At 44.9% G+C, this 21,128-nt stretch overlaps 2 protein-coding genes across 3 annotated transcripts; one reads left to right on the plus strand and one right to left on the minus strand.

Annotated features, from left to right (window-relative positions):
• Positions 1 to 1,002: 1,002 nt before the first annotated feature.
• On the minus strand, positions 1,003 to 16,809 carry SCPEP1 (serine carboxypeptidase 1). Of its 2 annotated transcripts, none has more exons than XM_059486080.1 (13): positions 16,750 to 16,809; positions 11,679 to 11,824; positions 10,714 to 10,803; positions 9,841 to 9,996; positions 9,306 to 9,380; positions 9,032 to 9,104; positions 8,083 to 8,120; positions 7,774 to 7,902; positions 6,256 to 6,340; positions 5,402 to 5,515; positions 4,647 to 4,784; positions 3,163 to 3,326; positions 1,003 to 3,051 (listed from the first exon to the last, which is right to left on the minus strand). In XM_059486080.1, exons 2-13 carry the CDS (start codon positions 11,751 to 11,753, stop codon positions 2,986 to 2,988), a joined length of 1,203 nt encoding a protein of 400 aa, XP_059342063.1. In that variant the 5' UTR covers positions 11,754 to 11,824; positions 16,750 to 16,809; the 3' UTR covers positions 1,003 to 2,985. The 2 variants fall into 2 exon arrangements, with proteins under 2 accessions (XP_059342063.1, XP_059342062.1); XM_059486079.1 differs by lacking the exon at positions 16,750 to 16,809 and adding an exon at positions 12,757 to 12,910.
• Positions 12,909 to 20,068, plus strand: COIL (coilin). Its single transcript, XM_059486075.1, has 7 exons — positions 12,909 to 13,168; positions 14,003 to 15,173; positions 15,488 to 15,574; positions 16,125 to 16,172; positions 16,777 to 16,852; positions 17,564 to 17,652; positions 18,131 to 20,068. The coding sequence occupies exons 1-7, from the start codon at positions 12,909 to 12,911 to the stop codon at positions 18,224 to 18,226; spliced, it is 1,827 nt and encodes a 608-aa protein (XP_059342058.1). The 3' UTR covers positions 18,227 to 20,068.
• The last annotated feature ends 1,060 nt before the right edge of the window (positions 20,069 to 21,128 follow it).

Genomic DNA, 21,128 nt, shown 5'->3' on the forward strand with positions numbered 1-21,128 from the left:
ACACCATCTTTTTTCATCACAAGCTGTCTCTGCCAACAGAAAAACCTGCTGAAGCTAAAACAAAGCAGGAGAAGGAACAGATGCCTCAAGCCTGTGACTGAGCACCAGCCCATGGCAAATGAATCAATGTCCCATTTGATAAAGAGAGGTGAGAACAGCACTAAATGCTGCTTTCTGAAGAGATCACCTTCTCAGTTATTTTCCTCTCTCAGGCCGTACAGTATTAATTTAGGATTAATAGAGAATGTTGTATATAACAGGACTGAGGACCAACTCAAACTGCTGTCATGGTCTAACCCCAGGCAGCAAACAAACACCACAGAGCTGCACACTTACTTTCCCCCTGAGATAGATGGGGGAGAAACTGAAGGGTAAAAGTGAGAAAACTCATGTGCTGAAATAAGGACAGTTTAATAGGCAACAAGCAAATCAAAAGGAGGAGTTAATTCGCCACTGAATTCACCATTCCATGGGCAGGCAGGTGTGCAGCTCTCTCCAGGGAAGCAGGGCTCCATCACACACAGCAGTTATTTGGGAAGACAAACAGCATCACCCCAGTGTCGCCTCTTCTCCCCCAGCTGAGGCTGACACCCCTGGCCTGGGACATCCCTTGGGCTCAGCTGTCCTGGCTGTGTCCCCTCCAATCCTTGTGCTCCCAAAAGGCCCCTCACTGGTGGGGTCTGGTGAGGGCAGAAAAGGCCTGGTCAGAACTGCTCAGCCACAACTAGAACACAGCTGTGTTATCAGCAATCTCCAGCACAAATCCAAAACATAGCCCATACCATCTACTAGGAAGAAAATTAACTCTATCACAGCCCAAACCAGCACATTACCCAGGCAAAAACATACTGATTTGCTAGGAAAATTATTTTTTAAAATATTCAAAGAATGCATATATGCAAATTTACACACTGGTAGCAACCTCCTCTTGTTCACCTAAAAGCCAAAGCAGAAAATAATGTCCTTTTCAAGCAGTGAAATCAATGTAATGCTGAAGAGAAATGAATTAGACCTATTTATTGAAAAAAGTATTTCAAAAAACAAATCTGGATCTGCATTGCTAAAGGTCTCAATAATACAGGAAGGGAACATGAAAAAGGAAAGCAATTATCAGGTACCAATAGTGCAGCTGCTGGGTGTGCACGTGTGCTCATACAGCCTTGTGCCTGTCCTAGGGTTACTTTATGATGCTGAATTGTATCCCCATTTGTCTATTTAGCCCAGAAATAAGTTTTGCACCTTTAAAACTAGATCTGAGAGTGAAGTGAGGTGAGAAGGAGAAGCAGGGAAATGTCTGAGGTGGTTGTTTTCAAAACACAGAGACAGAGAGCTTCAGCATTTTTCTCTCCTGAACTGTGTTGTCTGCAGCACAGACAGACAGCAGGAGAGAGCTCTCCTTTCCTTTTTAGCTGGTTTTGTTTTTTAGCTAGCTGAGGCAGTGAAGTTCCCTGGACTGTGTGTTTTGTTTTTTTTCTTGGAACTTTTCAAACCTGCTCTGGACTGGAAACCCAGGAAACCCTGGGAGCTCACACCTGTGGCCCACCTGGGCCTGGTCACCCCCTTTTCCAGCACCAGAGGGACTGATAAGAGACAGAGCAAGCCAAGCTACACCCCACAACAAGGACTTCCTGAATTTGCCATCCCTTCAGAACAGAGAGAGGTTTTATTGTTTAATATTGCTCATTTTTTACGCTTGTGAATACTTTGCTTGTTAAATAAACAGTTCTTTCCCCACTTTTCTCCAAGGAGATCTTTTCCCAAACCAGCAGAGGGGAGGGCTTGAATCTGCTTTCTAGAGGGACCCCTTTTGGAGTTTCCTCACAAATTTGCCCTACACCAGGACAGTGCCTCAGTTCTTGCTAAGACAATGCTATCAGGTATTTCATGACAGTTTCAGTAGCTGGGGTAAGTGAGTTGCTGACAGCTGGAAGGAGCTGTTGTGCCTCAATCAGACACCAATAAAAAACAACTACTTCATGCTCCATAGCAAAAGTCAAATGTCTGACCAGTCTCTTCTTGATTATGTATTACTTTAAAAAAAAAGTTTTGAAATAATAGGTCTCTGCAAGACTTAAAAAAAATACCCAAAAGACATGAATCAAGATTTTGTATATCCTTCTTTAAACACTCCTATAATATTTCAGAACTATGCTGTTATTGCTCAAATAATGCTCCTTTCCTCCTGGCTAAACCCAGAGGGTTTTAAGAAGCTTCTGTCTGTTGGGACTCTTTGGTACAAGAGGGTATTAAAGGCCTTCTGCTTCAGGATACAGAAAAGCAGGAATTCCTGCTGGATGTGCTTCAGGTGTTGAGGATAAAGGCAAAGTTTGAGCAGTGGGCACTAAGAAGAATGGAAACAAGAAACACATGGTCAGATGAAAAGGGACAAATCCTCCTCTGCGGGATGTTTTTCTCTCTCCAGAGCACAGAAAAACTGAAGAATCCTGGATCCTAATTCAGGCACCTCAGCAAGTTGAGATGGACTGTGATTCCTCTAGGGCAGGTCCTCTGTCCTGGCATTTCCATGGCTTCATCTTGAATCCAGAGAGGTGAAGCCTGAGGACATAGGAAGGAACATTCCACAGCCTCAGGTCAGCTCTCCCAGAGGAACACAAAGCAAATCAAGTCAAATCAGTTTTACTCTTGGTGTGCAAACAGACAAGGGAAAATTCAGGGAAGGGCAAGAGCACAAAATCCTTCCCAGGCAAAGGTTCAGGGCTTGTTCTTTATGGCAGGGGACTTCCCTCTGGAAGAGTCATTTATGGACAAGGTTAAGGCAGCAAATCACAGCTTAAAAATTCAAAAGCAATAACTCATTCACGGAAAAAAAACACCTTTCCACAAGCACTTGTGCACAGTATCAGCAAGATGAGGGAGGCTGTGTGCCCAAACAGCCACTGTGCCTCCTTTGGCTTAGGATCCAGATTCACACTCCTGCAGAACCCTGCTGGTGGACAGGAAGCCAGACCAGATGAGCTCCCCTCCCTAGTGCTGCTGCTGAGTCACCATCCTGAGCATTTTGAGTGCCATCTCTCCTTGGTCAGCTGGTACCTAGCACAGAGAACAGCACAGGATAAGCAGCTGCTATGAGGAAGCAGACAGCAGCTACACACACATCTTCAGCCTTCTTGCTGATTCCACCCCAAGGACTTTATTATTTACCATGTGCCCAGCCTTGAGAATCCAGAAGAAAGCAAAGTTCTTATAGGCCTTGTGGAAAGCAGCAGTCTCAGTGGATTCTGGAGACACATACAGTGCCTTCCACCTTTTCTGGCTGAACTGCTCCAAGTCAGGCCACTTCAGTTTCCGGATCCATGCCTCCTGGCCTGTTGGGAATAAGAGACAGCATTGATTACCAATACTTGGAAATTACCAATACTTGGTTCCACAGCAGCTTGGGAGTCCAGTTCAGCTGGACACCCCCTGAACTGGATACCAGTACAGCAGAGTTAGTACAGAGTCTGTGTGTTCAGATCCTAAAACCAATTTTCTTATGCCTAGGAAAATTCAGGCCAAACTGAAACAAACCAATGCAGAGGAGAAGGGAATAAGTAAACAGTGAAGGTGTGTATGAAATGGATTTAGGATTGTACAAATTGGACATGTGCTTCTTGGAGGCTCTGTAGCCCTAGAAATTCCAACATATTTCACTCTGCACCTCAAACACCTTGAATGTCCTGCCATGGAGAGGGATCAGCCATACCAAGCTCCCCTCCTGGAAATCAGAAGAGGCTCTGTTTCTCTGTTTCTGGACACTCATTGAGAGGAGACTGAAAAGGCTTTCTGTTTCAGGTGCTGCAAGAGAAGGTGGAGGCCAAGAGAGCAACAAGATCAATTCTAGGACTCCAGGGGGGACAAAGCTTTAGCCCACCTGTGAATTGCTGGAAGAATTTACATGTTAACTGCAGCTCAATTTTAGATGAAAATGTGATAAACTGGAGCATCACTAACTGCTCATCTGTTTTGACAGCCTAAATACCATGCTTCCTGGATTTATTGATTGCTGTGCTGTTCATGAAGGGCATCTGAATATCTAAGTGGACAGAGACATACAAGGAATAAAGCCTTCCACAGCATAGGAAGGTGTTTGTGGAGTCTGTGACTGCAGATTCTTTAACTCAGTGAGAACAGACCAGCAGAAGGGAGCACAGCAGCCTTGTGAGGCATTTCAGCAGCACTTGGCCTGGCTCCCAAACTGCCCCTGGAGCAAACCAGCATCTTGCAAGCAGCAAACAAAGCCCAAAGTGTGCAGGAGCCTGCACTGAGAGCAGGTGTGATCACCCTTCCACTGCACCCTCCCTCATTAATTACCAGCATTCTTTGCCTATGAATGAGCATACACACACACACATCTATGTGCTTATCCAGGAGGATTAAGTGAATTATTGGCTTCACTGAAACAAGCAATTACTGATGTGGCAGATCCATTTCTCAACACTATAATGGAGGTAAAGGATTTGCCTCTCTCAGAGGGATATAAGCAAAACATCCTAAGTGCTGCTCATTTATGAGTGTAGTATTTAAACACTGCTAGTCATATAAGAGGTTTGCACAGGAGATTGGAGAAATCTGGGTACCAATATACTGACAGCTCCACATTCTACTCATCCCATGTTGTTTCCACCCCCAGGGAAAAGGTTCCTCACCCATGGTGTCAACAATGAGGTCCAGCTGCCCATTATAGACTGTAACGTTGACATTGGCTGCCAAAAGCTGATCAACAATATCGATGACAGGTCGCATGAAGTCCTCAGCCATGTTGTCAAAGACCTGTTTGGACTGACCTGGTTGGAACCAGAAAAACAAATTTTAGTGATGAAGGATGTATCCCCAAGCTGGGACAGAAGCATGGGCTAATGGCTTTAAAATGGAGTTCACAGCTGCACAAAAAACAATCCTAGCCAAAAGTGGCAGTGATTTATCAGTCTGAGGAACAGGAGGAGCAGCTGTGCTCCCACTGGAGCTCACAGACAGTGCTGTAGCTTCTGGCTCCTATTTACACACACAGAGTGCTGACATCAGCCCTTTAAGGCTGTTTTACACCCCCTCCTCCATAAGATCCATCATTATAAGATACCAGACTTCTGGCACAGAAAAACTGACAGGAGTTTCAGCAAGACTGCATGAGAGACAGAAACCAGTTCCTGAAATACAGAGGATCTTCCTCCTTCCCCCTGTATTTTTAGTTACTTGGCTAAAGATAGATACGAGCAGCAGAATCAGAACCACATCTGCTCCCACAGGCCTGGCCCACAACATCTTCATTTCTGAGAACAAATCCCCTCCTTAGCCCCATGGACAATGACAACTGAATGTGACCAGTGCCAGAGTATTCTCCTACAGGATACAATATTGTGTAACAGTGGTGATGAACTCATCAGGTGAGCAGACAGGAAAGTACCTCCCCACTTCACACAGTCAGGAATGATCATCAGCTTCTTTCTGATGGGCCCATTCATCAGCTCATCCAGGCTGCTCTGGTGCATTTTCCCGACATGGCGCTGGTAAAGCCGCACTGCAAAAAGGGAACAGGCTTTGATCAGTGGCACACTTAGCACACCATCCTGCACAGATAACAATCTGCAGTGCCAATCACGGCCAACAAACCCTTTCCTAATGAAATTGCAACACCACGGAGAAAGATTTGCTTACTTTTACTAGAAACCACTGAAGTCAACCCTTACTTAGGACAGGAAGAGCCCATCCATTCCTACTTTTAGCTAACACTGCACTTTTTCTGGGCATCAGTTTCTGCTTTAACCACTTGGCTCTTCTCAACAGACCAGTTATTTTTGAGCTGCAATGTTTTACTTTCAGGAGTTCATTTCACCTTCCCTTATGAAGCCAACAGAAAGAGTTTGAAAGAAGTTCTACACGTGTGTTTTTCACACTGATGCACAAAAATCACAGAGCAAGAATTTAATCAGCCTGTTTCTACTGATGAGACACTCTGGTGTCCTGTCTTAAAGACAGAAATGAAACACAGTAAGAGGAAGTAACTTGAAATAATGTTGCAATTATATTGCCTGCTTCCTTGCTGTAATTTGTGCAGGATGTATAGGTGGAGGTGTCATCCATAGGGCTGCTCCACATTCCTATCTGTCCCTACTTATGCAACAGCAAACAAGTTCTGCTCGAGAGAATATCAACATCCATTTTAAGGATGTGCTAACTGAGACTTTCCACCGTCCGAGCTGAAGGTATGTGGATGGAAATACAGGGCCTCAGAAGTTCAAGTATTTAAATACAACTTACTGAGATGGAGATTTTCTTGTTCATCTGATTTCACTTCTGGAACCTCCTTTGTCAAGATGTTATAAAAGTTCACATTGTCTGTGTTCTGAAAACACAAGATAATTTCAGTAACACTAATAAAAACATCTCTCAGAGACGTAGAACAGCCTTTCCTGAAAAGAAAAAAAAAAAAAAAAGTAAATCCTAAATAAAGGACCCTGTGACCTGTCACTTTACCTACACACCAGGAAGATACTTGTGGAAAAACTTCAGTTCTACATTTGCTTTGAGAAGTGGGAAGGAGATTCCTCAAGCCTGTGTTGTTCACACATGGGTTGTGCCAGAGATGCTATTTACCCTCTGAAGCAGATGTGAAGCTACAGGAAGTCTTGCCCTGCATTACTCATGGCACAGAGCTGCAGTGCCAGGTGATGCTCTTAGACAGCCCCTTCTGCCAGGTCTGGTCTGGTGCTGCTCTTGCTCAACATCCTTCCAACCTACAATCCTCCAACATCCAAAATGCTTCCTGGAACACGTGGTGCTGGGTATGAGCCCCCCTGTTCTGGAGCTGTGACAGCTGCATGTGCCCAGGCACTGCAGACTGGCAGCTCTGATGCAGCTGACAGAGGCTGCCTGCACCCAAGGACAAACGTGAGCAGTGCTGCCATTACAGAAGTTACTCCAGATTCTTGAAGCCCTGCTTCACCTGATTTTTGAGTTTTTAAAGTTCTGGTGCTTAGGTCAGAAATCAGCTCACAACAACAACTGCACAAGAACTGCAGTGTCTTCACCTGCCAGCACCATCACAACTGAGAGGGGAAGCCAAGTAGATTTGAAAAGTAAAACAGGAACCAAAAGTTCATTCTGAACAGCAAGAAGTGAAACCAACTATGTGCAAGGCACTGTCAGTTATGAATCACAGAAAATAAAAAAACAAACCAAAAAGCCAGAAAGTGGCCCCAGATTAACCTTTCTGTCCAAGGAAGCCAGAGCCTTACATGTACTAAAGAATGAGATGCGACAAAGAATGAGATTTTGGAGCAACCTTTTAAGGAGAAACCAAAGCAAAACTTCACCAGTCTATGCTGGAATTTTTAAAGTAATGAGATGCAGTGACCCACAGTACCAGACCTTGAGGTTCCTTTCCATCCTGTCCACCTATTGTAGTTCTTCAAATAGAGACATGTGCTTAACTTCATGTCTTGGTGGATGCAGTTTTCAATATTCAAAGCTTTCCAGGAGATCTAGTTTATTTAAATTGAAACTGTGGAATCAGGAAGACTAGAGTTGTCTGCTGAAACCTCAGTGCAATTCTGGAAGACCACAAGGGCTGTCCTGCCCTCTTTCTCTGTCACTCTCCCAGCAGGGCACAGCAAACACTCCTTTGTATCAGCACTGGGATACAACAAATCCTGGCAAAAATGACTGGGCAGAGAGTGGAAGAATTCCATGCCAGCTCAGCACTCATAGAAAGGATAAGTTGAAATCCTGTGCCTCCCCAGGCAGCAGTTAGTTCTTAATGTTAGTCAGAGATCTCACCTCTTCAATGACACCTTCAGCCTTGCCCCAGAGCTCAGTAGCCAGCCCATACTGATTTTTATTTATTGCATCCATTATTTCTTTGGCAACAGCAGTCACCTCTGCCAGACCATTATCATCCAGGAGAGACTGGAAGACAAACACAAAGAAGGAGAGCTTCAATTACAACTCCACATCCATTTATTGCTAACAGCCTCCATGCTTTTGAGGTTTTATTCAGGCCAAGAGGTAACCTTAAAATTCAACACCCATTTGTATTGTATGGCAGCACAAGGGATCAGGTGAGGACCAGGAGTTTAAGGTACTTACAGTGCTGTAAAGGTAGGGCCCCCAGGACAGCACAGAGTCTAAACAAACAGAACAGATTTCAAACATCAAACTGACAATCAATCATTGATGTAAGATGTAACTTACTTCTCCTTTACTGGGGCAACAATAAAAAAAATGGAGATGAATTAATCAGTAAAAATTAATCAGTAAGCTCTGTTTAACCCTAAGGTTATGTACCACAGAGCAAGTTCTTTACAAATCCTGCAACATCATTTAACCCCTATGAGTTAATCAGTGAAATTTATTTCAAGCAACCAACGTGTTTCTACCAAAATGTTCCCCCCCAGCACTGCAGCACATTGCCAGAGGTCTAACAAGAGGATGGGAATTATCTAAACTGATCTGTTTGAGAAGTCACAAGAGAAAAACTGAGTTATAAACCAGATCTGTTTTATGACAACTTTGCTTGTAAATTCTGAAGGATCAGCTGACGGCAGACAGATAAGAGTTTGCTTGGTGTTGTTCTGTGCTGCAGAGAATCTGTGAAGGCTGCCCCTGCCAACAGCACTGAAGCACCAAGAGCCCTTTCATTTGCTTTTTATCCTCCACCAGACACAAATCTCACTTGCAGCCTTGTGAATCACTTGGTGGTCACATTTCAGCACAGGACTCTTACAGAACACCCCAGAGGCTGAGGAGATGTGTAGGGACATTTACCATCCCTCCACTTCAGATGCAAGTGTCCTCCTCGCTAATCCTGCTCTCTGACTTTTCCTAATCTAGACACATTCTAAAGAGACTCTTCAATCACAAGAAGACTTGCAAGGCTGCAGTATTTATTTCTGATTTACCAGACTCACTGGAGAGTCAATTCACTTAGGGCAGGGATGGCCTTTTTGACTTCAGGCACTCATGCAATGATTCCAACACCCAACAAAAACAAAATAACAACAATAAATCATCCACAGAGTGAGGAATTTAAACATACCCAAAGGAGAAATCCATGAGTCTCCAAGAGCAGTACCCATAAAATTGCACTTTATGGTCCCTTTTTGAACAGCCTTCATGAGTAAGAGGAAAAACAAAACAAAACACCAAGAATTAAATTTTAGCTATTCATAACTCTAGAATCAGTTTTCATGAAGTGAAAAAAGTAAGTAGCTCTGAGAATTAGGCAATAGGGACAGCGTAATCCAGAAAATAAAAGTACTTGTAGAACCTGTTTTAAAGTGAAAAGTGAACTGTATCCTCCAAGTACTTACCTTGTGCAGCTCTAAAGCAACCCCAGCAGCCATTTTACCTCCATAAGATTCAGAAAATATGTAGAATGGGATGGTCTGGGGAGAGAAAAACCACACAAGGAACTCATTGCATGGAGGGCAGGAGATGCCTCCAACTATCTCCCACACCCCACAGGACCCAGGCACTGGTTGTTCACCTCTCACCATCAGACATTTAATGTTTTTCTTATTTTAAGCTGTACATTAGGTTTCCATAACATCCTGGTGATTTGCTGGGGTTGGTTCTGAAGCATTTTAGAACTGTAAGCAGCTGTGATCTGTATATGCTGCTCAGATCACTCAACAGACAATGATCCACCCCAATGCTTTTCTAACTAACCCCAAAATCAAGATACAACTCTGAAATGTGGAAAATAAGATACAGTGGTTATACCTGCACCACACACTACCTAGCAGCAAAACACTGCTCATCTGGAAGTCTGTTCTCTAATTATTTTTGAATTCTATTGAAAAGCAGAGAAAAATACAAAAGTAAGCAAGAATTCAATTCACTTACCTGGAATTCAGGTCTACACTTGAAGAATTCTCCAAGAAAAACCATCATATCAGAAACTACTGTGGTAAGGTTTTGGGCAAACAAGCTACAATCATCCACATAACTGAATCCAGTGCCCACAGGATTATCCACAAACAAGACACTGGCTGCCTGCAACTGTAGAAGCAGAAAGAAGGTTTGTATAAAACCTCAGTTCAGCACCAGCAAAATAATTTAGTTTTGATGGCACAAATGATTAACTGAGCCAAAAAATCCCTGGACCTGAAAAAACCTGCAGAAAAATTAGGTGCAACAGAAAGTCCTTCAATTTGCCCCATCTGTAACGAGAAATACATCCAGAAACTCCCAGTGATCCAGGTCACCTAGGGGAACCCAGAGTACTTCAGACTATTGCTAACTCAGACCACAAATACATTGCTCTAATTAAACTTCCACCTTCACAGGCAGCTGTAATTTGTTTTCCCTTGAAGGCCATACTGGACCTGTAATTATAAGCCATAGGTTTTACACTGCCAGCCACCCAGAAAAAGCTCTGGGACTGCACACAATGAAGCTGTGAATTGAAAGAACACTTTCTACAACTTCCCTCCTCTCTGGTTCCCAGACATCTGCATTTCACAGTTCCATGGAAGAGACACACTTCATTAAATTAAATTAAATTAATGTCTACCCCTCAGTTCTAAACAAGGCTACTCCTATAAGCTAATTTAATAACCACAATATTTTAACTTGAAATATTATAGTTCTACTGAACTTTAAATGAAAAATTGTTCTGTTTTTTTTTTTTTTTTTTTTTTTTTGTGTAGTGATCATCTGCTTACACAAGCAAACAAACATTTGTAATTAGTAGTTAGAAGCTGAACTCTACTGTACCCAGGTTGTATTTCTTGGTTTCATTTCTTTGTCTAATGGACCAATCTCTTCAAAGTTCCCATACCCACAGCCTGAAGATCCTGGACCTCCCTGCAGGGAAACATCAAATGACACAGATGTTAAAAGGCAGCATGGCATAGATATGACAGATGGAAGAAAAATACAAGGCAGCCAGTAAGTAGAATGACAGATTGTAAATTTTAGAAATGGCTTTTGCACTACATGTTAATTTGCAGAGCAGGCTCTGTTTCTCGTGGTCTTGGGCTATGCACACACACACCATTTCTGAAAGCAAGAATTCAACAGAGAAGCAGTCACCCACTTGTGAGAGCTTCTGGTGAGCTGCCTGCTATGTGAGCACAGTTTGAAAACCTTACTCCCCAAATATGGAGTGCAAAAGTTAACTATGTGCTAACTGGAGAGCAGAGCAAGTAATTAATTTAACCAGCATGTACAGCTTGTGGGTTTCACACTGATTAAATAGCCCAGAAAGAATAAGAACAAGTCCTCAAGAGATTCTATTCAGCATTAACTTCTGAAATGTACTGTGGAGAACACGCCATCACTTTTATCAAACTGGGATTGTTTCCATTTAGAAATCATCCTCAATCTCTGATTATTTTATTTACTCTCTCTCTCTGAACATTGTTTAGACTTCAAACTCTCCAGGAAAGGAGCTGTGAAATTACAATGCACAAAAATCATTACTGTTGTATGAAAGATAAGAACAACCTCTGTTATTGCAATACAACTTGATGGAAGGCGGGCACTTGAGGACACCCCACAACTGCAGAATAAAATCACCCTTATTTTTCCCAACCCCAACACCTCATTCACAAGGCGAAGCATTTAGAACCAGGAAGTTTTGAATTCTGTTTCTGTAGAACTGCACAATATCAGATATCAGATTGAACCAGGCACAGATGGAAAGAATTATTGCTTAGGTGTCTCTCACCAAACCTTACCTGAAGCCACAAGACAAGAGGTAACTCTGTGAAGTCTTTGGTTGGGTTGTTTGCATAGTAGAGCCACCAGAACATGTGGGCCTTGCTCCGGACCTCCACATATCCCCACACCTCTTTGGGCTCTTGGGGCTGCCTCAGAACTACACCTTGAGGGGAATAACAATAACAATCAGCTAGGTAACAAGGCTCAGCTTCGGACTTTCCACCAGAATTGCTCCAAAACATTACATTTCAATCTTGGGTGTGATAATTAGAAGTGCTACTACTATGAAAAGAAATTACTATAAGAAACCTGCCTATACCTACACCCCCACCCACGGCTGAGTTATTGTCAATGAATAAAGTGTGTAATTAAGCGCTGCCTTAGAGCTGCCGCCGGAATAACAGCCCAGTCGCTGGAATAATTTGTTCTTGAAGTGTTTTCAAGGCCTGGACTGAAAGCACAGCCCCAGTGAACTAACTCCCATAACCAGCTGCAGTGTCGACAAGGATCACAGAATATTCTGAGTTGAAATGGAGCTAAAAAGACCGAGTCCAACCGTTTAGTGACCGGCCCGGGCGGGGATCGAACCTGCAGGCACTGAGTAAATGGCGCCATGACCCGAGCGCCCGCACTCATCCCAGCCCTGCGAGCCGGGGGTCTGCGGCGACCGCTCCGCTCCACAGCCCCCAGGGAGAGCAGATACAGACAGGGTCACTTCTAAAGGAATCTAAAACATAATTCAACTCAGTAAAGTCTGGTCACTTAACGCAGTCAGTCTACTGTCGATCTCGGACACGGAACAGACCTTTGACACTCCGTCCCTTAATCTCACGGATCAGGGCAGAAGGCAGCAGCGCACTGGAGCGGGAGCAATAAGGCTTTTCCAGGCCATGGTGGCCAGGCTTCGCTGCTCCCCCGGGACTGCTGCTGCCCTCTCCGTCCTTCCCGACCGCCACCCCAGCAAGCGGAATTTCGCGCGGCTCAGCCCGGGCCCTGCCCTTCCCGGCTGCGGGACACAAGAGCGCTTTGCCCGAGGCCCCGAGCCCGGAGGCCCCGCTCCCGGTCCCGTTCCGTCCCGTCCCGCCCGGCCCGTACCTGCCGCCAGCAGCAGCACGGAGAGCGCGGTCACAGCCCGGAGCGGCCCCATCCCTCCCTCAGCTCCCGCGGTCACGGGACCGGCCAGCCCGGCCCGCCCTGAGGCGCCGCCCCCCGTGCCCGCCTCCTCCGCCCCTTCCTCCTCCTCCTCCATGATGGCGGCCAGCGGCGGCGGCGGCGGCCCGGTGCGGCTGCGGCTGGTGTTCGACCACCCTCCGCCGGCCAGCCCGGGCTGCGCGCTGTGCTGGCTGCTGCTGGAGCCGGGCCAGGCGCGGCTCGTCACCGACCTGCTCAGCCTCATCCGCCACCGCTTCGGCTTCAGCCGCCGCGCCCGCCTCAGCCTCTTCCTCGAGGGGGCGCTGCTGCCGCCCGCCGAGAGCGCGCGCCTCGTGCGGGACAACGACTCGCTGCGGTACGGACCGGGACAGCGGGATGGGGACTGGGACAGCGGGATGGGGACTGGGACAGCGGGATGGGGACAGGGACAGGGGGACACCGGGACAGGGACAGCGGGATGGGGACTGGGGGAGCGGGACAGTGGGACCGGGACAGGGGGACACCGGGACCGGGACAGCGGGATGGGGATGAGGACAGCAGGACCGGGACAGCGGGCTCGGGGGTCAGTCCCGCACCCCGTCAGTGTCCATCAGTAGCTAAAGGCGGTGCCGAGGCCGGAGCGGGTTCTGCCCGGCGGTGCCGAGCCTTGGGACAAAGGGCAGCGGGCAGGAACTGATGCCCAGAAGTTCCAGCTGACCATGAGGTGCAGGGCCCGCACACTGGGACAGAGAGGATGTGGAGTTTCCCTCACTGGGGATATTCCAGAGCCCTCCGGACACAACTCTGGCATGACCCTGCGTAGGCAGCGAGGTGGGACCAGATGACTCCACTGTGGTCCCTTCCTGACCCGTTCTGGGATTCTGTGAATCTCCATGTGGTTTTGGTGGAACGGGGATGGGGTTTCCCCGGGGTCTGAGCTCTTCCTTCCCGGGTGCCCACGGGCACTGAGTGCCAGCGCCTGAGACACCCAGCGTGCCCAACAGGATGGAGGGAGCCGAGCAGTTGGAAATGTTCCCGGAGATGGAAGGGGAGCCTGTGCCTGCAGGGGAGGGTTCTGGGCTGTCCAGGGAAGAGCTGGAGCATCTTCACTCTAGGGGAACTTGCCTGAGCTGCCTAAGCAGCTTCATTCCTTCATTCTTCATTGCGCTGAATGGTGGGTTTTGTTTGTTTTTTTTTTTTTTTTTAACAGAGTAAAATTGGAAGAGATAGTTGCAGATGATTATGAAGAGATAGATGATGGCTTTATTTACACAACAAAAGAAGACAAAAAAAGGCACAGACACAAGGAGGATGAGGAAGAATTGTCTAGGAATGAAGGCAAGCATAAAAGGAAAAAGAAAAAGGAGAAGCACAACCTTGAGTATTCCTCTTGTAGGGAAGAGACCTCTGTAGATACTTGGGACTCTCAGAAAAGGTACACGAAAAGAAAAAGAAAGGAAGAAGTTAGGGGAAGAAATAAACTCGCAGAAGGTAAGGAAGAGAGCTCTACTTCCCATTCTAAAAAGATGAAAAAAACAGAGAGGGAGAAGGAGTTGGCAACAAAAAAGAAGGATGAAAAGCAGACAAAGGTTGCTGCAACAAAGATGGCTTTAGAACAGGCAAATGAGAACTTTTCTCTAAATTCTGGTAAAAATAGCACCAAAAAGATCACAACACAGTCCAGGAAAAAGAGGGTGGGACCTTCAGATACCTCCAGCACATCGTCTGACAGTGACAGCAGTGAATTAAATGTGAAGGAAAATAAATCTTCCCATAAACCTGTAGTGGTGACACTTCCCAAAGACAAATCCCAAGCTGCTTCAGATTCTGATGTGAAAACTAATAAAGTGACTGTAAAGTCTAACACTGAAAAGACTAAGACTGCAATTAGTAAAAATGCTAAAAAAACTCAGTCTTCTAGTTCAGATTCTGACTCGAGTACAGAGGATGAGAAGGCGACACCAGCACAAGACAGCACTGCAAAGGAAAAATCAGTGCCAAACCATGTGGTGGCTGTAAAAGCCAGCACCAAGGCTCCCAAAGCACAGAGCTCCTCTTCAGACTCTGATAGTTCAGATTCAGAGACACTGGTCATTAAAAAGTCTGCAGCAGGTGCTGGACTGGGTAATTCCATAGTAAGGAACTGCACTAGACAGTTGCCAGCCAGTGTGCAAGGATCCTTTGGCAGCCCGAGCCGTGGAAGGGGGCGTGGAACGGGAGAGGATCCCTTCTGGAGAGGCCCCAGGGGCCGTGGGTTTCGTGGGATGATGAGGGGCCATGGGAGAGGAGCAAACCCTGGCTGCTTCTATAACTACAGCAGTGAAGGCCACAAACAGAGGCAGTTAAATGAAGCTGCGACAAACACTTCTGTCCTTGTCCAGGTGAGTGCTGACACAGGCAGGGGTCACCTTCCTCTGGCAGCTTGAACTGTACAAAGAACCTGCAGGATGAGAGTAATTCATAGCAGCAGAAATAGATTGGTGGGATAAAAGCTGATTTTTTACTTACTGTAATTCTGTTTGTCAGCCTAAGGATGTGTTCGTGAAACAACAATAAAGTGATTGTATTCTATATCTAAAAACAAAGCATGTACCTTGCTCTTCTCAGTGATTCTTGCAATCCATACAGCATGAACATTGTCCTCTGTTTTCATTGATGAAATAATTTAATCAGTGGGTTGCTCTTTGTTTCACAGAATCCCGTGGAGTTTCCCAAGAGAGACTATAGTGTTTTACCTCTTCTAGCTGCTCCACCCCAAGTGGGAGAAAGAATTGCCTTTAAGGTAAACTCTGGAAATGCTGAATGTTAGTAGGTTAAAATTGCTTCATTTGGGCCACTCTTAAGTTTCTGACATAACAGTTTCTCTAAAAAATTCACTTGTTGTAAAGCCTGGCTTTGATTTTTTTACAAAGTTTGGAGCAAATACAAAAGTTAAGTGCATTTCTTTAGACTTTCTGTATTTGTAGAACACAAGAAAGGCTGTCTCTGCTATCATTGCAGTGTAATTTTCCATGTAAATGTTACTGCAAATCTTACCATACAAATAATTACACTGCGTTGCAAAATAAAAAAGTAAATGAAAATTAAATCCCTGCAGCTGAGGAGAGTGGGATCCATCTCCCTGATCTCTTCACACAGCCTGACCTGAACCTAAATCCTTTGGAGCAGCAAGTCCTGGATGTGTACCTGGGACCATGACTGGCAGTGGGTTCCAGGAGTAGGAGACCGGGCTCTTGCACTTTTCTGTTGCTGAGGAAACTGTGTCTGGATGTAGGTGGAACCATCAAAGATTGGGAAAAGTTACAATTTGTTACTTGTATTTCTTTCAACAGCGCCTGGAACTAACTGAAAATTACAGTCCTGAAATTTCTGACTATAAGGTACTGGTTTTCTTTCCTCCCTTCCTTCACAGAACTATGATAGGTGAGGTATGGCTTAAATATTTTGATGCTGTGCAGTGTTTTTCTTTTCAGTTCACTCCACAGGCTATTCCTGGTGCAGCAGTAAAAATCAAAACTCTAGAAGCCAAAACAAATTGAAAATTTTAAAAGTGATTAAAAAAACCAAACAAACAACCACCAACTAGAAGGATTATTAATATTTTAGAGATGACAAAAAATACAGACCCTCAAGTAGAAAAATGTAGCTGTATTTGAGTCTAGTGCTATTTGAAATTAGGGCAAGTTCTTAAAACTGTTGCAAGTAAAATTTTGTTGCTACTTCAAATAACTTGGTTGCTGGGTAACTACTGATTTAAACTGCAAAGTCAGTGACAATGAGTAACTTTGTTTTGTTGATGCCGGTAGTTACAGATTGCTGAGCATTAATTCTTTGCAGATTTTATACACGGAGACTAGAAAATTTGATAGCCAAATATACTTATTTCCTCTGGCAGCAATCAAGGAGTGCACTGGTTGTCAATATGGAATAGTTATCCAGTGCTGAAGTGTGTCTTACCTGATTCTTTTCTTGTTGCTTGTGAAGGAGGCAAAAATAATCAGTTGGAATGATGAAAAAAAGCAGATTGAACTGGAGATCCTTTCAACATCAGCAGGACAATGTAGGTACCTGGGGACACCAAGGGCTTGATGTCATGTGCTGTCACCTGGAAAACCAGAAGTCCAAGGAACACTTTGTCTTTCAGGAGTATTCCAAATTATCTTGGGATCATTCTCAACACACCCCTCCCCTCCTCATTCCTTCCCCAAAATGTCTATTTACATTGAGAAGTTCTAACCCTTGCTAGTTGAGCTGAAAGATGCTCATGGGTATTTACAAAATAATTTTTTTCAGTCAGTTTGAGTGGTCAGTAACTCACTTCTAGTATGGTTTCATTTTCTGAAAGAAATTATTTCAGAAAGGAAGAAAATATATTATTATTTTAGAGAAAGTGTGAGATCATAATGTGTGTCTTCAGTGGGTGTGGAAGTGAGCCCCTGCAGGTGCAGTTCCTGAGACCTGCAATGATTAATGTTTCTCAAACTCTGCATCCTGCAGTTGCCATGTAAGCCAGAATTAATGAATTGTCATCTGAGCATTTTTGTCAAATTTCAGCAACGTATTGTTGACTTTCTCATGTGAATAGTCAGATAATTACCTTAATTTTGGTGTGTAGTACTCAATTTTCCCTCGAGATTTTTGGTTACAATTATGAACCCAGACACTGAGCACAAAAAAACCCCAAAACCAAACTGATTTTCATCGGCTTTTGTGGTAAACATTTAAAGTTTCTTTGGTTTGTAGGTGGTTGAGCTGTTTGTTTGGTTTTCAGTTGCTAAGGAGCCAGGGAAGTTTGACCTGGTGTACCAGTCTGCGGACGGAGAGGAGCTGATCGAGTACGCCGTGCCCCAGGACACCAAGGTACGTGGGGCCTGCTCTGGGTGCTGCCCCCAGCTCTGCAGCTGCCCTGCTTCCTGCCTCTCCTCACCTCAGGGACATTCCCTTTGTAACCATGCATCTGATTTGAACCAATGGAAGCAAAACCAATTGTTTCTTTCCAGCAAGAACGTGCATGTTTACATCATAATAATCAGTTCTTGTGTGGTACTCAGTTACCTGGAGTCACAGCCACCCATCAGAGTTCTTGTTTTGGCTAATAAAAAACATGTCTCACAGAGATCCTTTCTTACCAGCTTTTCCTTTCATCACTCTTGTTCTGAGCAGCACCTTTCCAGGGCATCAGGCAGGTTGAGGTTCACCAGTGGGATCAGTGACTCACAGGAGGAGCTGTGATTTCAGTTCAGTGGTGCTGCTGTTCAGGTCTAGGCAGAAGCATAATAGCACAGAAACTGCTGGTGCTGCTGGCACCTGCCAAGTGCTGCCTGTGGTTTGTTTTCAGATAACTGAAAGCTGGGATGCACTGATAGAGCCAAGACTGATTGTGGAGCCTCCAGTTAATGGATCCAGCCTTGAAAATGGAACATCTAGGATGTGAAAAGATGTGAACAATTGTACAGATCTGTGAAATGCTGCCTTCAGGTTCTGAGGGTGGCAGGTGCACTGGTTGATGCTACTGTCTTAAGAAGAAGTAGGCCAAAAGAAAAACAGTTTTTTCCCTTAGGCTATGTTTTTATGTAATACATGAAAACTTTGTTTATTATAGGAAGTCTAATATAGTTCTGTTGGGTTTGAATATTTATATCCTACTGTAGCAAGCTGCAGAACTGGAATGGTTTGATTAAAAGATAAAACACAACCCTGTACTGTGAATAACTGTTTAAATGTCTGGGTTTGGCTAGAGCTGTATAACTGCCAGAGGTCATTTTCATTTAGAAAATTATTATAAATATTGTTGCTGCTGCCACAGGATACAAATGCTGTCACTTTGCAGTTACTTAAAGAGTGCACCTAAACACATCCAGAAAAGCCTGTGGATTTCAAGCTTCTGTAATTTTGAGGCAGATAAATAGTACTGGTAAGTGTCAACTTTGCTTAGGACCAGTGGAATCTGACATGAACCCCTGGCACAATTGTGTCCCACTGTGTTAATCCATGTAGGCTCTGAAAGCCTTTGTTGTTGGTTTCAGACTAAACCCTCTTGTCCTTAAAGTGCTGAAGTTTCTGTGCTGCCTTTCTTCTTCCCTTTCCAGCAGCAGAGTGGGTCAGCAGGTGCTGGCAAGGCACTGCACTGACAGCTCTAATAATTATTAGCATTGAGGGGGCACCTTGTACCTCTGGAGCCTTGGCAAGTCTTACAGTTCCAGATAATCCCTGTGCTAGGTACTTGACTCCTACAGAGAAGACATGGGAGAAAACAAACCCTAGATACAAACAAACACCTGAAAATTTGTACATTAAGGTTTAGCTGTCATGTACTCTGACCTAGTGCATGAATCCATTAAAGTACTGTGCATTTTTGCATCAGCCCTACTAAAATGCCTTGTTTGTGAAGGAATTGTCTTATACAAGTAAAAGGAATTTGTGTTTTGTGGTTTACTTCAGATACCATTATTGTTCACTTCAGATACCATTATTTCATGCTAGGATTTGTTTTTTTAGAGAAAAGTTCAGTTAGATTTGTGTGGCTGTTCTTGCAGTCTGGATGAAAAGAAGATGCCAGACAGGAACATGGTCATGCTCAGACAGTGGGGATTAATGGAAGGATTGTTTTGCTAGGGAAATTGTTACTTGTTAATTCTTAGGAAGTTGCAAAAGCTAAATGCAAGTGTTTCACAGTACCTCTTGTTCCATTGCCTACTGTGTATTTTTGGCATTAATTAAATGGATGCAGAGTCACTCTCGCTGTGCAAACAGATGCTTGAAAACAAATACATCCCTGAGAGAGGGTGTTTTGAAGGTAAAATCTTGAGTTTTATTTACCCATTGTTACCAAGTTTGCATGAAGCAACTTCATTGTCCTATAGACAACAGCAGTGGTTGGGCTTCCTCCAAGGCAGAATTTCAAGCCCTCTTTGACAACGTGGAACTTAAATTGCTCATCTGAGCTGTAAACATCCTGTGCTATGCTCCGGAAGCAGAAGCTGCAATTGTGAGGGTTTATATTTACCCTTTTTATTTGCCTACCTTTGTCTATATCAGTTGATACCGCTTGAGTGCCACAGAAAATGCAGTGAAGGTGCTGAGTCTTTGAAAGATGGCTTAGTCTGGATAAGCCCAGGGTGTTCGTTCACCTATGGAAAAATAAAAAATGCAGACATTAAGAGCTGCTCTTGTGTCCCATCTCGTGCACAGCACAGCTCTGTAAGTGCATTTCCTTGCAGTCAGTGTCAGCCACCCCCTGTCAGGTGTTTGCCTTTCCTCTGACAGCAGTTACAAAGTCCTGGTCACCACATCCCAACCCGCTGTAAACCTGTGGCACCGTGCCCATCTCCTTGAAACTCCTCCACCCTCCAGCACATGACAGAGCTGATCCCTGAACTTTTGCTCCTGTCACAGCCCTGCAGCCCCAAATGCCTCCATGGTCCTTCCTGCACCTGTATCTGTTACTGAGCAGGGACTCAGAGCCCTGTGACACACAACCCTCTGCAGCTTATCCTGAGGGAAAACTGATGGAGGTACAAGTTCATGTTATCTGTGCAACATTGCTTACAATGATTCTCCAGATTGAATTTAATAGTCCAAAAGAACTGGCTAGGAGCAGATTTCCCTTGTAACAAACCACCCAACATCGCTTCCTTTGAGTGCTTTATACAGTGAGCATGAACATGAGCCAGCAGTGTGCCCAGATGGCCAAAAAGGCCAACAGCCCCTGGCCTGGATCAGGAACAGTGGCCAGCAGGAAAAGGGAAGTAATTTTTCCCTTCCCCTGTACTGGGCACTGGTGAGGGCACACCTTGAGTGCTGTGTCCAGTCCTGGCCCCTCAGTTTGGGGAGGATGTTGAGATGCTCAAACACTTCCAGAGGAGGGCAGTGAGGCTGGGAGCACAAACCCTGTGAGGAAGCACTGAGGGAGCTGGGGGTGTTCAGCCTGGAGAAAAGGAGACTCAGGGGAGATCTTATCACTCTCCACAACCCCCTGAAAGGTGCCTGTGGCCAGGTGGGGTTGGGCTTCCAGGCAGCACTGACAGAATGAGAGGACACAATCCTAAACTGTGCTAAGGCAAGTTTTGGTTCCATGTTAGAAAGAAAATCTTCACTGAAAGTTCAACCAAGTTCATTCTGTGATTCTGTGTAACTCTTGAACCTTCTTGGAAGTCCCCAAGGACTAACACCAACAAGACTGCCTGCTAATACTTTTAAATTACTTTAAAGGGAACCTCAGCAGTTCTCCATACAAAGTGTTCTTTGCCCACTGGGTAAGTTGAGAGCACACAGCTCCTTCTGCTGCAGTCTATCAGGTTCTGTTTAAATTAATGCGGGATGACAGACTTGGTGCC

This window comes from Ammospiza nelsoni, chromosome 19 (assembly GCF_027579445.1).
Source record: "Ammospiza nelsoni isolate bAmmNel1 chromosome 19, bAmmNel1.pri, whole genome shotgun sequence".
In the NCBI taxonomy this organism is placed as follows: Eukaryota; Metazoa; Chordata; class Aves; order Passeriformes; family Passerellidae; genus Ammospiza; species Ammospiza nelsoni.